Here is an 18812-nt window from a genome sequence, read left to right as displayed (position 1 = left end):
ATGGAAACTCAAAAACACATCATTTTAAATTCAGAATTTCCTCGAATTTCTGGTTAAATGTGAGTGTGGGGTAAAAACAATGTACTGAGAGTTTAATATGGCTGGAACTTACATATTAATCCTTGTATCATCTCCATAAAGTAAAGAAATTGGAGTACAGGCAAGTCAAATAACTTAATGAGGTCACACACCACAGAATCCGAATTTAAACTTAGGCTAAACATAACCCATCATTTCTAACATGTGCTCATCTGGGTCAGCATCTTCAGAACAATGAGTCCAGTAAAGCTCAATACATGGATTTCTTACAGTGAGTCTCGTTTTTTATTTTTATTTTTTGTCTTTCTAGGGCTGCACCCACGGCCCCAGGCTAGGGGTTGAATCGGAGCTGTAGCTGCTGGCTTACACCACAGCCACAGCAACGCGGGATCTGAGCCACATCTATGACCTACACCACAGCTCGTGGCAACGTCGGATCCGTGCCCCACTGAGAGAGCGAGGCCAGGGATTGAACCTGCATTCTCATGGATGCTAGTCAGTTTCGTTTCCGTTGAGCCACAACGGGAACTGCAGAGTCTCATTTTTGTTTGTCTAGTTCTTCTACAGGAAACCCTCCTTGACAATCCTGTCCACGTGTCCCCGCTCTGTCCTGGGGAATGATCTATGTCCCCAGCCTGGTGGATGAGAAAACAATCTTTCAAGCCACAGTGATAAATACAGGGAAAAGCAAAGGACTCAAGAGGGGCTCAATGATTTATAACCAGCACATCTAGGGTTGCTTAAAGAATAACGGTGTTCCGTCACCATTATTCCTGGATTTTGCAGCTATGACAGTCAAAACATTTTCCTTTTTTATTAAGCCAATTTGAACTGGGTTTCTATCACGTGCAACTGAAAACGTCCTAATGGAAGACTCTTCTCAAGGCTAGATTATCTGACCAGACTGACCCTTCAGCCTTGCCCACATACAGGTGTCTATAGGTTGTTGGTCCATTTCAGTCCCTATGATCCCAACAATGGACCAATGAGCACACTTTGGATTTCTGGCCATTAAACAGCAAAGGGGTGGGAGGCACCTAAGGACCAAAGATGACACCGATGTTCTTTCTGCAGCATAGCATGGGCTCAGGAACCAGGGTTCACCTGCACCACTCAGGAGCTTGGTGACACAGGCAGATTACTTCAGGTACCTCCCTGCGCCCAACTTGCCTCATCAACAGTGTGGATAATGATAGCATCTATCCTGCAGGGGCACTTTGAGAATTAGATTTATATATGTTAAGCACTTACAACAGTACCGGGCATACAGGAGGCATTACATAAACATTCATAAGGCCATCTCAATGCTGGTTATGCTTAATCTTGTAAGAGATGAATTAGGACAGCTGGCTTAATTAATCAGTGACGACAATCCTCTAGGTAGGAGCTGAGGAGGGCAGAGAGAGAAGGATGGGGCGGGGAGGGCTGATATAAAGGATGCATCAGAGGTGCACGGACAGGACCAAGAGCATCTAAGTGGAGGTGAGGCTGGTCTTAGGGAGAGGGAGCCATTAAGAGGACTCCGCTGTTCTAAGGGAGAGTGGCACCTGAAGAATTTAATTTTGCCTTTAGAAACAAACTCGGAAGGCCCCCATCTTGGATCTGCCATTTTTCAGCTGTGAAATTTTTGGAGAAAATGACGTAGCCCCTTTGAAGTTCAGATGCTTCCTCTTAGAATGGGAAGACGTTCTCTCTCAAAGTGCTTTGTGGAGATAAATGGGACCAGCGTACTTCGTAGTCTGCACAACAGAAGGCACCGTGCGGTTTGGTAAAAACTAGATATTGTTCGTTGTAAGGTCCAAAGGCTAGATGTCTTCTTATGTGCACCTCGGGTCTTTCATGCTTTTATGTGTGTTCGTCTCAGAAGTGAGGAATTTTATGTGCAGTGTCACAAGAGATCTTTGGAAACACACACACATTCAAATTGTTTTCAATACATGACCACACTTGAGCCGATCTGACTGGAAAACGCCCTGGTTTTGACAAGGGGTGTGTTATCAGTCTGCGCAGTGCTGCTGTGGCACCCACCTCTGATCTCTGGCCACTCCTGTAAAGCTCAGGCAGTTGCAGGAGCATCTCTGCAGACACATCCTTCTCCAGAACACCATAGATGACGGGAGGGGCGGATGTGAAAAGGAGGTTGAAGAAGATCAAGACCCAATAGTCAGTCATGGATGTTCCTGAAAACCCACAAAAGAACTGGTACCAGAAAAGGAGGTTCACATAGGCCTAGGGACACAAAGAGGGACACGCATGTCTTAGAGTCAGCAGTGTGTGCTACGACCGCTCATGCCACCCGCTGCATCCTGAGCTGTGCGACTTCAGCCCCTCCCTCAGGACAGCTTCCTCTCTCACAGAATCGAAGGCCACAACTTACCTTGCAGCTGCTGTGGGGAAATGTCTTAGTAAATTAAGACACACAAACGCACACACATACACAGACCATTACTGTGTGGAGCTGGCACGGTTCTAAGGAGTTTATGAATAACACATTTAATTTTCGTAATAAATTGGGAATTAGTGCTGTTCCCATTTTACAGATGAGGAACATGAGGCACAGTGAGGCTAAGGAACTTGCCCGAAGTTACCAGGCTACTCGGCCGCAGAGCCAGTATTCAAATGGAGGCGTTCGTTCCAGCTCTAGATGAGAAACTAGCCCTGGGTCTGGTACACAGCAGGCCTACAACGAATGTTCATTCTCTTCCCTTCTGGGTTCACAATTATTTTTTTCGCAGTGAAGTGGGTGGTGCCAGTGAGTGGCCAACCATCCCAGTTTGCTTGGGACTGAGCTGTTTCCCAGGACCTGGGACTCTAACTACGACAGTCCCAAATCAGGACAGGCGGTCACCCTACAAGCCAGGCACATACCTTCTAGAGTGTTTTCTTCAGTATTCTGTCTCTGGCAATCTAAGTCCATGATAGCAAGCGCTCTGTGCCCCCAAGGAAGGCAGGACGCAGGGAAGGACACGGGACTGAGATTTAGGGAGTCTTGTTCCAAATCTGGGGACACTTCCAACTGACTACATGACTTGAGGTTATTTCCCTAACGTCTATGAATTTTGGCTCTTCTATCTGGAAATTGAAAATTATGCCACATGAGGGCTTACTATCAAGATCCAGTTAGAAAGTGCTCATGACCTAGAAAGTGCCTTTTTCCTGAGTATTCATTAGCTGATGCAGGACTTATCATCAGTGGCATCACAGTCCATTGGAAGACCTTAAGACAGGGGCCACGATCCTCAGACGAGAGTTTATGACAGGCATCATGCCTCCCTCCTGAAAACCTATCAGTTTTGGGTACGTGTATTTGGGAAACTATTCTGGAGACTGAATCCACAGTCTTTATCACTATCGCAAAAGTTGTCCAAGATCCAAGAACTACGGCCCCAGAAAGCTAAGCTCCTCCAACAGTTTCTGATACTGGCCCTGATCTCCACAGTGTACAAACCATGCATTGTTTGGCCCGACAGGAAAAGCGGTAGAAATAAGTTGAGAGAATATCACTGTCATCCAGGGTTACGGAGTAAAAGGAACACAGGATCCTTACTCCCTGGTGATGCAGTTGCTACTAATGAACACCCCCCCCCCAAAAGCAAGCGGCATCTCTTTCTAATATTAGTTAGAAATTTGGAGTTAAAAGGGAGAGGGAGAGGATGCAGTGGGCTGCGTCATAATAGAAGGTAGAAAAAGCATTTTTAAAAAACCTGGGCGGGGGGAGTGCTTCTCTAAAAGTCACTGACCACTAAATTCTGGAATTTTAAACAAGTCACAGCGTTCTCCAGAATCACACACTCAGCCAGAGATGTTGTACATTTCAAATGTGATCATAAAGTATCCAAGTTTTTTTAAACTTTGGCTAAATGTGCCAATTCTAATTAGTAAAAGTACTGAGAGCATCCTAAAAAGCTCATTGTGCTATAGGGGGAAAAAAAAATGTCCCTGCTGATAGACAGACACACAGACACACCTATGCACAGATCTACATTATACATTTGGGATATCCTAAAAATGACCCGTTAAAGTCATCTTTTTCCTAAAGACGGTATTTCAATAGCATGATGTAAATGCACGTTTGCCACTAACGGGCTCCTCATGGACTTTAAAGACCAAGAATAAATTTGGTCTGAAAATTGTGACATATTTACATCACTGTGCCTAGAAGGGATTTAGGTGAAGCAATCAAAGGCCAACCTGAGTTTCTGAAAGAGGAGACTGAAATTTAAACGGTATGCCGAAGATCACAGGCCAGGATGTCTACAAATCAAATTCTGCCCTTTAGGAATTACATGGTCGAAATTAAGTTTCTTGACCATCACACAGCTATCATGTGCAAACACATTTCACAAGCTGGCCAGAGAATTCTGCATCATGGAGTGTGACCCAGCTGCAGGCCAAGAGGCACAATACGGGGTTTTCGGCTATATCTGTGTCTTCAACATACCACGTGGGACAGCCGCTGGGGAACAGCAGGTATTTTTTTTTGGTATCTCCCGTAAAAGGGAGGCAAACCTTTTCATTCCCTACTGACAGAGAGCATTAAACATTTCATAATTCTGCTTGTCACAACCTTTTTAGGGAAGGTCAAAAGCTGGATTCTAAACGAATCAGACAGGGCTTAATTGAATTTAAATGCATAGGGAATAGACAATGCTAGCAGATGGACAAGCCTTGCAATTTGCTGTCAGCAGCTGAAGCACAGCACATTCCCAGATTATCCCTGGTAAGACAGCAGGAGTGTTCCCGGCTGCTTTCCAAACATCAATAAGCAAGCCCCTCGTGGGGCTCTTCCTCTTTGCCCCTCTCGCGAGCAGGAGTGGACGTGGGAAGCGGGAGGGGTGGATTCCCTGGAGCTACATACCACGTTCTTGTAGAAAAAATAGAGAATCATGTTGGAAAGCCGGGTGTAACACCAGTGCCCATGGACGAGGAGGAGCTTGCTGAGATGTTTAAACTGAGAAATGGCAAAGTCACTGGCCATCACCGCCTGCCGAGGCAACAAGGAGAGTGTGTCACCCTGAGCAACTAACATGTTAGAACAGCAGGGCAGCCTGGCTCAGCAGGCTCAGACTGGCCAAATGTGTGGTTTAAACCTTACATGCAGACCAAAAAAATAAAAAAGAAAAAGAAAAAAGAAACTAAGACAAAGCCCCATGAATACAAGCCTGGCTAGGTTGCTTGGCGTCACCACTCTGCTTTCCAAAATGGTCCAATGAAACAAAACCTCTCTTTGGCTACCCCTCATGATGGAATTTCAGCAAGTGATGTCTCCTAGAAAGCAGCTCCCTTAGCAAGAACTGGGCCCATTACTTTGTGCGTTTTGCTTCTCCTCCATGAAGAGACGGTCATGACAATTACAGTCATGACTTCGTGTGACTTCGTATAATGTGTCAGGCAAAGAGGTATCTTGCATGTCTCATCTTTGTAGAGATGTCATTATTTACAATTCTTGGGAAACCCTAAGCCTCCCATTCCACTTTCCTTTGGCAGGATTTGCTGTGTACACCTGGCAAGCAGTCTTCTGGATGAGCTTCTATCTGAATTCTGTGACTAAAACTCTATCCAGGAGGTCCTTGGTGGCTCAGTGGGTTAAGCATCCATTATTGTCACTGCTGTGGCTCGGTTTGCTGCTGTGGCACAGGTCTGATCCCTGTCCCAGGAAATTCTCTTCTGCAAGCCATGGGGTATGGCAAAACAACAAACAAAGAAACAAAACCACTATCCCCCCACCCCCCCCACACACAAATAGGACAGTCTTACATCTCTCATTCTCTCCCCCCCCCTTTTTTTTGGTCTTTTTAGGGCCACACCCACAGCATATGGAGGTTACCAGGCTAGGGGTCGAATTGGCACTGTAGCCTCTAGCCTATACCACAGCAGTACAGGATCCGAGCCACATCTGTGACCTACACCATAGCTCACAGCCACGTCAGACCTTTCACCCACTGATTGAGGCCAGGGTCCTCATGGATACTAGTCAGATTTGTTTCCACCGAGCCATTGTGGGAACTCCTCCCTCTCTCTCTCTCTCTCTCTCTTTTTTTTTTGTCTTTTTTTTTGCTATTTCTTGGGCCGCTCCCGTGGCATATGGAGGTTTCCAGGCTAGGGGTCTATCGGAGCTGTAGCCACCAGCCTACGCCAGAGCCACAGCAACTCGGGATCCGAGCCGCGTCTGCAAACTACACCACAGCTCACGGCAACGCCGGATCATTAACCCACTGAGCAAGGGCAGGGACCGAACCCGCAACCTCATGGTTCTTAGTCGGATTCATTAACCACTGCGCCACGACGGGAACTCCCCTTACTCTCTCTTTTCTTCTTTCCCCCTCTCCCGCTCTTTCGGATCCTAAGGTCTTTCATTGAGATCCTTAGTAGCTCTCATCAGTGTTCAAAGTCACATAGTTATTGGGGGCTAAATATGTATGTTCTTATGATTTAGACAAGTTTTATTGTTAACTGAACAAGGGAGCCACAGAGCTAAAATTAATTGCCCAGGAAAATCCCACAGTGCTCACCCAGTAAATAACCAACAATGAATGGCTAAATGCCCTGTCACTCACTCCTGAGCTAGTCACAGACAGCCTCGCTCTACCACAGCGATTGGACTATGGGGAATGTTGCCTTTGGGAGGGCAGGTCAAGTTCATGGTATGTGGGTGCACAACGGCCACTCACCTGCATGCCTTCCTGACCCGAGATCCCAATCCCAATGTCTGCCACCTGTATCATGCTAACGTCATTGGCGCCATCACCTTCATGAGATAGAAGAAAAGGTAAGAAACACGAGCAGAGAAAAGATGCCATCGTGCCCATCGATGGTGGCCACTTAAGCCAACAAACAAATCCTTCAAATTGTATCCCACGTCTCCAAGTTGCCTGGCAGCTAGATGAGCAGAAATTCAATATGGCGTCCACTGTCATGAGGGAGAATTCCATACTCCACCCTACCTTAATGTCCTTCGTGCTATGACCGCTATCTGGACTGACCTCCCCTTTCTCTATGATATTCACTCTACCTTCAGTGTTCCTGCTGCTTACCTGCTCCTTCCAGCTCCTGTACGTGCTCTTTTGTATTCTTATAACTCTGTCCTCATCACCCCCATCCCACTGGCTAGATTTCAAGGACTCTTGCTGTGCGTTTAGCTATCATTTCCTCTGGGAAACCCTTCTCATATTCCTTTTAGACCCAATGCCCCTTCCTTAGGCTCCAAGTACCCCTGTGAATCTCTATCATATCTATCACATGGTATTGTGGTTGCTATAGACTTCTGTCTCCCCAGCACACGGGAAGCTGCTTAAGAGGAGGTATGACATTCCTGCCGGTAATGAGCATCTCTTGTTCCCAACTGCCCACCAACCTTCACTTGATTTTTTTGGTAACAGCATCCTGATTTTCTGTGGGAACTCAGAGTCCACGTGGTTTGTTAGGATGAACCCAAACTCTCAGATTTATGATGGGTAACTGACTCAGGGCTGGGAAATTATCATTGCTGTTCCCTGGCCTTAGTGATTGGTTAAGAGATGTGCACATGTTTCAGCTTCATTGATATAATTTCCATGCCCAGGGGCCCTAGCTTCAGGAACATCTGGATCCAGGGGCTTGAATAGTTCATTCAGGAGTTCCCGCTGTGGCCCAGCAGTAGCAAACCCGACTAAGATCCATGAGGAATCGGGTTCAGTCCCTGGCCCTGTTCAGTGGGTTAAGGATCAGCATTGCTGTGACATGGCTCAGATCTGGCATTGCTGTGGTTGTGGCACAGGCTGGCAGCTGCAGCTTTGATCTGACCCCTAGCCTGGGAATTTCCATATGCCTAGGGCACAGCCCTTAAAAAAAAAAAAAAAATCAGTCACTTATACATTTACTCAGTGAGATAGTTGAACAGAATTCTACCCTAATCCTGATACTTAATTCCAGAAACTTGCAACGAGGTGCTCTCCTTTCACTCAGGTTGCTAATGGGATAGGCTATGCAGGTGGGAGTTTCTGGTGGCTCCATCAGCACCCCAAGGGGAGATGCTACCTGAGACTGAAGACAACCTGAGTGAAAAGAGAGACTGTCAGAGATGCCTGAGGTCTCATCTTGCCAATCTCTTAGCTTTGTGGCATCTCAGAGCTTCATCTCCTCTAGCCAGTTCCTCACGGCTGCATTCCAAGACTTTATACCCAGCTGCCTCCTTGACATCACTGCTTAGACATCTAGTGGACCTCTCCAACGTTAAGAGGCTAAGGCCGATTCCTGATTGCCCTGACCCCATCTCATCAAACGGCCGCTCCATCCTTTCTGCTCTTACAGACAAAAACTCGACATCCCCCCCCTTGACCCCTCCCAGAATATAACATAACCAGTCTGTCAACAAACGTCACCAGCTCTTTCTTCAAACCATGTCTACTACGTGACCACGACCCACCACCTCTTCTGAAGCCACCATTCTCTTTTCCCTGAATTACTTCAATAGCCTCTCAACTGGTCTCCTTCCTTATGTCCTTACAACCCAGTGGTTACTCAACACAGCAGCCAACATGATCTTTTTCAACTCATGGGAGCTCATGGTCCTCCAGTGCTCACAGACCTGCTGGGGCTCCCTATCTCTTCGGACAAAAGCCAAGATCCCTAAAGGCCTCGAAGACCCTACACGATCTGGCCACCTGCCGCCTCTCAACCCTTCACCGACCTGCAGAAAACTCTTCCCTGCGTTCAGCCTGCTTTGGGTTTGAACACACCAAGCAGGGTCCATGGCCTTTCCTTTCACCTCCTGCTCTACCAGGAATGCTCTTCCCCCAGATCTCCTATGGCTCATCTTACCATTTCCTTCAAGCCTCTGCTCACACTCAACCTTCTCAGTGAGACTCTGACAAAAACCTATTTAAAATAGCAGCCCCCTCTCCCTTCCCAATGTGCTGTATCCCTATTTTTTTCAACAGCACTTGTCACGAGATGGTACCTTCTATCTTTACACTTTTTTGTTTCACTTTTTTTTTTTTAACTGTACCGCCCTCCTACTAGACATAAGCTCCTTAAGACAAGGTACTCTGTCAGTTTTACATACTTGTGTATCTCCATGGCTAGAGAAATGCCTGGGACATAGAAGGCACTCAATAAATAAGTGTTGAGTGAATAAATAAATGCATTGTCCATATTCCTCAATTTAACTTTCTCGAAAGTTAGAACTCGTGAACTTTGCCGTTCCTTGATTCAGTAATTACCCTCCTTAATCCAGGTGGTTTGTGAATCTGATGTGTAACCCAAAGAGTCCTATTATATTATTTTCCCCATCCCATCTCTATCACCTGGTTCAGAGCAGCGAGCCAAACAGATCATGGACAGAAAGGGGGAGGGGGTGGGGGGACTGAGAGAAAGAAGGGAGGGAAAGCGGGGAGGAAAGGGCCGACCGACGGAAGCATAAAGACATGTTCAGAAGGAGGGACAGACCGGGGGATCGGCCTCTGGCGTGACATCACAGGGAGAAGCGCGGTGCTGGGTTCCACCCAACTCACCAATGGCCAGGGTCATCACCCGGAGATGGCCGCGTACCAGTTTCACCACCTCGCTCTTCTGCAGGGGTGTGGCTCGGCAGCAGACCACAGCCTGGCAGCAAGCAGTCAGCTCCAGGAACTGCCTCTGCAGACTCTCCTGCAGGGCGAACTCCAGGGTCTTCCCCGTGATAATGAGTCCAGCGCGCAGCCCTGGGTCCTGGGGGCCAGGAGGCTGCTGTGAATCCTCGCTTAATGGTCCTCGCTCTGGAGCAGCTGGGTTCTTCCCCTGAAGCTCTTTCAAAATTGTGTCCATCAGCACCTCACAGGCATCCTTGAAACAAGAAGCAAAGACAGTTAAGCCTTGGGGCACCCTCGGTGGCCATATCCGGCTAGATTTATCATTGTTATTCTTTAATAACTGCTGCATCAAGGGAACCCCAGGGAGTGAATACTGTTGTCTAGTGTTCCTACACACAAGAGGTTGTGATATGCCTTAGGGAGAAGATGTTGGACAAGTTTTGTAGACACACACACACACATACACACACACACAATCATGTGTCTCTAAGGGAGTTGCCATCATGGCTCAGTAGTTAATGAACCTGACTGGTATCCATGAGGACACAAGTTCGACCCCTGGCCTTGCTCAGTGGGTTAAGGATCCAGTGTTGCTGCGAGCTCTGGTGTAGATCGCAGATGCGGCTCGGATCCCGCGTTGCTGTGGCCCTGGCGTAGGCTGGCGGCTACAGTTCCTATTGGACCCCTAAACTGGGAACCTCCATATGCTGCAGGTGTGGCCCTAAAAAGAAAGACAAAATAATAATAATAATAATGTGTCTTTAAAAAGAAACACGAAACAAGGTTACATATTCATTTGTTGACAAAAATGTTGTGACCAGAGGCTCACAGGAACCTAATCTTTTTTCCCATAAGGGTAATGGTTCAGTTTTTACTATTTCGGTGTTGTAGCAACTTTATAGCACTTACTCTGGGAATAATGTGTAAATACGGAGATAGATACAGTATAGATTATATATAATATAGATTATAGATTATATATAATATAGATTACATATAATAAGTAATAGAATACAGAAACATGCTTGACTAGTAATAAGCCATAGGTACTTAGACAAATCACAACCTTTTAGAGTCTCAGGGTACAAAATGAGGATAATTTTTTCTGCTCTACTTGTTATAATAGCCAAATGAGATTATGTATGAAAAAGCCTTTCATAGATTCTAAGAAACAGGAAAATAAAGAGTTACACTCTCAGGAGAAAATTTTAAATGAAATGAGATTTTAAAAAAAGGTAGTAAATAATTCAGGACGATATTATATTAAAACAAACAAACAAAAACAATCGAGGAGTTCCCATCAAGGCTCAGTGGAAACAAATCCAAATAGCATCCATGAGGACACAGGTTCAATCCCTGGCCTCGCTCAGTGGGTTAAGAATCTGGTGTTGCCATGAGCTGTGGTGTAGGCCAGCTGCTGTAGCTCCGATTTGACCCCTAGCCTGGGAACCTCCATATGCCCCAGGTATAGCACTTGAAAGACAAGAAGAAAAAAAAAAAAAGAATTGAAACTTACGAGAATGGAGATTATGTAAAGTAAGTGGCCCCATTTACCATAACCTAATTTATAAATTTAAGAGGCAAAGTGGATGACAATTTGTAAAGCTGAGGTACTACACTACGGAAATGACTGGATGTCACATCATGGCGTGGGTGGCCAGGTGGCCCAGTTAAAATGTCACAAGAGCAATTCCTTTACTAAATGACAAATTGAGCTCCATGATCCTCAATTCCATTCTTAACTCTCAGCATCTCCTGAGGCGCGGAGAGTGACAGTGACTGATCCCCCACTATGCACCTGGGATTTTATATGCATAGACTTGAGTCATTAAAAATCTAAATTCTGTTCACTCACTGTGTTCTGTTATCTGAAAAATTCCGAGGTAAAATAGCTATTAATAGCAAAAAGGAAAAAAAAAAAAAAGCTTTTGTACTTAGAACAGTCCACAGCAGATACTCCACCAAGACTTCTTCAACTGGGAGTTTCAAATGCCTTTAACCATAAATTGTATATTTACAAATAAATTCCAGAATCCTAAGGATCTTACTGTTCACAAAAATGTTAAAGCCAAAATGAAACACAAACGATTTATTGTCTTTACTTTTAAAGGTTCACTGAGCCCCGTTCATCTGCAAGGCACCACATTCGTCAGTTTATGTTTTCTCATCGAATGCCTGCAACAACCCTATGAAATAGGTACCACTTATCCTCACATTGCAAGTAAGGAAAATGACTTAGAAAGGAAACCCCAAGGTCACACACCTGGGTCACTGGCAGCCTGAGCATCTGAACTGAGGGCACATCCATCTGAGTGACCACAATGACCAAGCATTTTCTTGTGCTCCCTCCTCAGCTGACACTGGGGTCTGGCTGGTGGTTGTGTCTGTGGGTCCCTGGGCCCACAGCCAAGGAGAACTCACTCTGTGTTAATAAGGAAAATTCCCTTTCCTCCACATGTACCTTCTCCTGGGGTACTGACTGATGCCTAAGCATAAAAACATGGCTAACCAAACGTGGCAGCCTGCCACAAAGGTGTGATCCGGGTAAGAAGCTCCAGGGGATTTCTGAGAGGCAGATTTTTGTGACAGAAGGGTTGTCACTGATTAAGTCTGACAACTGAGGAAGGAAAGGGGAAGGTTTTCCAAGCAAATTAAATAATATGCACAAATCATACTATCTCTATACTAGGAATTTTCTGAAAAAAAAATGTCTATTTAACTGATTACAACATTTGTGTTAGAGATTAGTGGCAGGCGTGGAGGGCATTAGAAAAAGTAGGCTGAGTCCTAACCTCTTCAATTCCTTCTCCTTAGAAGAAGGAAGACAAAACCTTTTTTTCCCCTTCCCTTAACCAGGTCTTCCAACTTTTGATATTCTCAGGTGCACTACCTAAGATGTACCACTAGAGGGCAGGATAACCCTGAGCCTAATTTTAGAATTACCATGAAAATATTTATTCACCTGCTTCCAATAAAAATCATCACTTCCCCCTCAGTTTGAACAGAGGGTAGATTCCTGTCCCAGAGCTTGACATATTTTGTCATCACGGTTTAAGTCTTGTCAAATCATTGATAATCCAATATGGTGGGGAGCAAGTAAAAAGAAAACTATCACTTAACGCCTTTTTTTCAGCAATGATTCCTTTGAATCATTTTATTTCCCAAGCCTTCATAAGAACTAAACATGCTAGGCTGCTGGACAGAAGATCTAATTATCAAGGAGCTAATGGTTACTGGTGCATCTTTCTCCTTACAGCCATCAAATCACATGTACTCCATTGGCTTTGGAAAAACAAAACCAAACAGAAAGACGGGATTAATCTCAGCGTACGTACTTTAGTTTCAGTATTGAGGATAAAAAGCTTGTCATCTGGCTCCAGGAGCTTGCACGCATAAGCAATGTTGACAGCTGTTTCCTGTTTGTCCCCTGTCAGCATCCAGATCTTGATTCCAGCTTTGTGAAGGGCTTCTATAGACTCGGGGACACCCTCTTGCAGGCGGTCTTCAATGCCAGTAGCACCTAAAAATACCCCAAGTGCATCAGGACGTGTACATAACCAAAGCCAGCTGAAGTGCACCTATGCTATAGTTGAACCCCATGTGTTAGCCAACCCACACTACTCTGGCAGCTTTGAGGGACCCAAAGTAAGTGTCAAAACCCAACCAAAATCATACACAAAGCCATATTTGGGGAAGGAAGCCCTAGAAATCAATGCATTTATCAAACTTACCTGCTCTCCTTTTAGCTAGCTTTCTTCTCTTTAAGCTGAGGGGGTTTCAGATACATATATAGCCTTACTCCACAATTTTATAATTCTATGCTACTCTCAAGGGTTAGGGTTGGCTTTCTAGGAATGTTCTGGTGAGGAAAACAATGTCTATTTTTAATGCTCTTTCATAATGAACTCCATAATTTCCTTTCCTAAAATAATTGGAGCTAGATATATTTTGGAATCCAAATGTCTCGCAGATTTTAAAAGGTTAAGATGGTACATCTAACATAGTTTATAATATCCGGTCATCAAGCATATTAGTATTTCTTCAGCAAACCTTACAAATGACAACAATCACACTAATTAAGGTAATAAACACTGTACATTTTCTTTTTTTTTTTTTTTTGCCTTTTCTAGGGCCGCACCCGTGGCATATGGAGGTTCCCAGGCTAAGGGTCTAATTGGAGCTGTAGCCGCCGGCCTACGCCAGAGCCACAGCAATGCAGGATCCGAGCCGTGTCTTTGACCTACACCACAGCTCATGGCAATGCCAGATCCTTAACCCACTGAGCAAGGCCAGGGACCGAATCCGAAACCTCATGGTTCCTAGTCGGATTTGCTAACAACTGCGCCACAGTGGAACTCCCAACACTGTACATTTTCTTATCACATCAGGCCTGCTCTCGCTGCTGAATGAGTTTTGCACTAAATGTCCAAAGCAGTTTTGGGTTTGGAACAGCAGATGAGGAAATGTGGATTAATTCCACTCACACAGTCATGGAGAAACGACTTAGGAGTGAGATCATTACTCTATTGGCCAGAGTCCAGGGAGGACGGCTGCTTTTGTCTGAACCAGAGAAATGGAGTTCAGGAGCTGTTGTCTTGGCGGGTAAGCACTTAGCTTAGGATCTAGATGTTCAGACTCTCAGGCAGTGTTTCTCAGCCATGGCTGCTGGAGTTCCCATTGTGGCTCAGCAGTAATGAACCGGCCTAGTATCCATGAGGATGCAGGTTTGATCCTGGCCTTGTTCAGGTGTTGCCGTGAGCTGTGGTGTAGGTCACAGAAGTGGCTTGGATCCCACGTTGCTGTGGCTGTGGCTGGCAGCAGCAGCTCTGATGTGACCCTTAGCCTGGGAACTTCCATATGCCACGGGTGCAGCACTAAAAACAAAAAACAACAACCAAAATATGGCTGCCTCTCAGAACCACTGGGGGAGCTTTGAAAAATTCAAACACCCAGGCCACACATCAGATGGACTGAATCAGAATCCCTGGGAGGCATCAGTGCGTCTTAAAGCGCTGCAGGGGATTTTAAGATGCAGCTCAATCTGAGACAAGCAGTGTCAGTTGTGCAACTTCTAGTTGAAACCAGGATGTGAGAGAGAAATAAATTTCCTTAGTCTAGTTGCAGGCAGAGAATAAAGAATATGAGCCTAGAGGGAAGTAGATCTGAGCTTCCTCTTAGCTTTGCCAGTACCTGGCCTGTGACTTTGAACAAGTCATTAAACTGCTCTCTGCTCCACGTTTCTCCAAAATAAAATAGAGATTTGTTATATGGATTCAAAAAGACAGCATACATTAAATACTTTATCCAATGCCTTGCAAGAAACTACCTTTCTTCTCTTGAACCAGGGTATTTATTTCACTTTGTACTCCATGTTAAGTATTAAATTTTTATTACTATTATTATTTTGGCTTTTGACAGCAACTTGATGTGGAATCTCAGTTCCCAGACCAGGAATGGAACCTGGGGTGCAGTGGTGAAAGGGCCAAATCCTAATCACTAGACCACCAGGGAACTCCCAAGCATTCAAGTTTTAAATGATCATCTTTCAGATGACCACTCTGACCCCACACACATGAAGTCTAGCTCACTAGAGTGGACAATGGAATGGAAAGGATTGGAAGCTGGGTAGAAATCAAACTGGACAGGGTGGGTAGAACCACACACAGCTATTAGATCGAAGTGAGCGAAAAAAGGCACTGGTAAGTAACTGATTTAGAGACACTGAGTTTCATTTTGAAAATTCTCCATTCAGACAATACAGCATAGTCTACCTACCAAGTAAAGTTAGTTTGTTCTCCAATCTCATGGCCGATTCAAGGAGTAATTCTTCCTTGTTGTCAATGCTGGTTTCAGCTAAAAAATGATTTCTCAGCCACTCTGCGTATTCTGTGTCACTCATGATCTATGGAGGAAGAAAAGAGCTATGAGGCTAGGCTGTATGATGATCCTGTAAAGACCAATCCGGGAAAAATGTCAAGCCATGAACTTGCTTTAGGTATTCCTCTCTCTGGGTACATCCAGGCCAGGTCCCTATCCTCATACCACTTGGTGACAAACTTCACCGGCTCTATAATCAGACTAGAGTCATGCTGATGAGGGATGGACCCTGGAGACTAGTATCTCTGGTTAATTCTAAGCACCACATGTGATGCAAGTGGGTTGATCTATTTAATTAAAGCAGGGAGTATGCAGTTGGGAAAAGTCTCCAATTCAGAGTTAAATTCAGGGAGATTCTAATAGTGTAGTTGAGAAAATGGTGTCAGGACTATTCACTATATTATATAGCTAGCAACACCTTTGATTTCTTTTAACAGCTGGTTTATGGGATTAGTTATTTGCAAAGGTTAAAAGAAAGAGGAGGCCTCCCACTGTACAACACAAGGAAGTATATCCAATCACTTGTGATAGAACATGATGAAGATAGCATGAGAAAAAAAATATATATATATGACGATATATGACTGGGTTACTTAGCATGAGAAAAAAATACATATATATATATATGACTATATATATGTATGACTGGGTTACTTTGCTGTATGGCAGAAATCGACACATTGTAAATCAACTATAATTTCAAAAAAAATTTTTTTTTGTCTTTTTGCCATTTCTTGGGCCGCTCCCACGGCATACGGAGGTTCCCAGGCTAGGGGTCCAATCGGAGCTGTAGCCACCAGCCTATACCAGAGCCACAGCAACACAGGATCCGAGCCGAGTCTACGACCTACACCACAGCTCATGGCAATGCCGGATCGTCAACCCACTGAGCAAGGGCAGGGATCGAACCCACAACCTCATGGTTCCTAGTCGGATTCGTTAACCACTGCACCATGATGGGAACTCCTCAAAAAATTTTTTTTAAAAAAGAAAGAGGCGGCCGTATGGGTGAAGCAAGGAAGTCCTGTTCCAAACAAAAAATGAAGTGGAATTCCTAGAGGAGGCACCAATGATACATTTTCCCTTTGTCTTCAGGTTGCCCTAGAGGAAGAGATCTCCATTCAGTTTTTATAAAGCAGCATGGAGTGGAGGACATGAGGCAACCTCTCTATCTACTCATTCTTGCCCATAAGGTAATTTGATTTGGGAGAGTCTCCTATCTGTTGGGCTACATTTTTATCAGTGGAGGATCACTCCACCAAAAAGGCAGAAGGTTCTGTTTTGATCCTGTGTGAGGCAGGCTTTGATGCTTCCTGTCACTGATTGAGTAAGAGCCTTAGAGTGGACAAAAGGCTCCACTTTCCCTAAGGCAGTTCCCAAGAGCTAGTATTTGGTGAGAAATGAAAGATCCCGATGTTGGTCTCCAGCCCTAGCTACAGCCTCCAATTCAGGCCCCCAGGAGCTCCATGGTTTGGCAATTACTAGACAGCCATTAAGCACTGATGCTTTGATCTACATGTTCCCATCTTCTCTATTAGCTACAGCCCAGGATGAAGGAGGGAAAATGAATACTTTGGCTTCCAGCACTGCAAAAATTAGCTACAGGACTCAGAGCCAGGGAGGGAGAAGACGACAGAAAGGGGTGTTGGGGAGGGGGAGGTAGTTACAGAGAAGTGGGGAGAGAGCTAGCAGGGGTGGTCTCTTCGGTTCTTCTCCAGTTTTATCCCCATGGGCTGACTGTTCTTTGTTGCTTGTCCTTCAACGTTCATCAAAGCTCTGTCCTATCTTTACAACTAACTGCTGTCCCTCCTCCCATAAACTGCTTCCCTTGCATGAGCTCTTACTAGATGCTCCTTCTCCACCTCTGTAGATGTCTCCAACTTCTGCCACAGCTCCACTCTCAAACAGTGAGCTAGTTGGGTCTGCACTGATGGAAGAAACATGGTCCATAAGTGCAGCTGGGGATGTGGTTGTGGCCATGGCTATAGGGAAGGGCCTGGGGATGTCTTGGCTTATCAATGAGGGAGGGTAACATAAGGATGTGAGGCCTTGCAGAGCTTCATTACAGCTGAGCAGCCTGATATGGTCAATATTAAGCCATAAAACTGACCACCAAACACGTGACCAATTCACTCTTGAAAGGCTCCATATATTTGTTTCTCCTGTGCCCTCACAGGGGTGGTTCTGGTATCCGTCTGTTCTCCCATCCCTCAAATTACTTCTTAGAGCTCTCTCTTCTTTGTTATTACCTCCATTTTTATTTAGGAAGAAAAGACTATGTCGCAGAATTATTCTCAATAGAAAATAATCAATACTGAGATAATATTTAGTAAATTTACCTGGATGTGCAGATAGAGACTTAGGAGCATATCAGGAAAAAAATATCAAGAACTTATATAAGGGGACAATGGAAGACCAGTCTCTGGCCTCACTCTTTTCAAAGCACATTTAATGCTGCAAGACAGGAGAGTAACACTTACAAGGTTCTCAAAGAAAGAAAGGAGGATCCAGGGATTTTTATACCCAGCCCAACTGTAGTTTCTACACAAAAGTACTTAGCTATATTAAAACATGTGAGAACTCAGAGAATATAACTTCTAGGCACCTTTCTGGAACAAACTCCAACCAACTAATGTATAAGGAATAAAGAAGCTCTATGAAAAGAGAGCTACTGGCCCAATGCCTTTTCCTGATGCCTGGATGGTGTTTAATACATGCTAGTTTTCATTAAATGAGAGTCAAACATGGGAAGGAATGAAGCCAGTGGGTGAACTAAGCAGCCTCACCTTCTTTGCGATACACAGAGTACGCAGGCCTTGTTTGGCATAGTCGTCCAAGTGCTTCTGGGTTTTCTCCCTTATCATCATCTGTTGTTTCTCCAGACTTGGTCCATCTGAAATAATTCACAAACACAAGTGTTCCCCACCAGTCTGCCCAATTAAATCTCAACAAACAAATGGCCCTGTAGTTTTGAATCCCAAATGTGCCTTTATAAAAGGGACCCCTGGGAGTTCCTGTTGTGGTTCAGCAGGTCAAGGAACTAACACTGGTTCTGTGAGGATGCAGGTTCAGTCCCCGGCCTCACTCAGTGGATTAAGGATCTGGTGTTGCCACGAACTGCAGCATAGGTTGCAGACATGGCTCAGATCTGGCATGGCTGTGGCTGTGGCATAGACTGGCAGCTGCAGCTACCATTTGACCCTTGGCCTGGGAACTTCCATATGCCATAGGTACAGCTGTAAAAAGAAAATAAAAAATAATTGTTTTTTTAAAAAAAAGGGCAGTGAAAATAAAAAGAATAATTATTTTAAAAATAAATAAAAGGAACCCTGGGTGGCCTAGTGGTTA

General features: G+C 44.9%; 1 protein-coding gene across 1 annotated transcript in view; it reads right to left on the bottom strand.

The window, feature by feature from the left end:
- Positions 1 to 18812, bottom strand: part of ATP10D (ATPase phospholipid transporting 10D (putative)) — a 122062-nt gene that overhangs the window by 20920 nt on the left and 82330 nt on the right. The window contains 7 exon segments of the mRNA XM_047797955.1: positions 2068 to 2268; positions 4898 to 5023; positions 6711 to 6787; positions 9531 to 9840; positions 12923 to 13107; positions 15363 to 15489; positions 18251 to 18357. Of these exon segments, the coding sequence (XP_047653911.1) occupies positions 2068 to 2268; positions 4898 to 5023; positions 6711 to 6787; positions 9531 to 9840; positions 12923 to 13107; positions 15363 to 15489; positions 18251 to 18357 (1133 nt within the window).

Source organism: Phacochoerus africanus, chromosome 10 (genome assembly GCF_016906955.1).
Source record: "Phacochoerus africanus isolate WHEZ1 chromosome 10, ROS_Pafr_v1, whole genome shotgun sequence".
NCBI lineage: Eukaryota > Metazoa > Chordata > Mammalia > Artiodactyla > Suidae > Phacochoerus > Phacochoerus africanus.
Note: the sequence above shows the minus strand (reverse complement) of the source record. Positions and strands in the feature narration are given on the sequence as shown.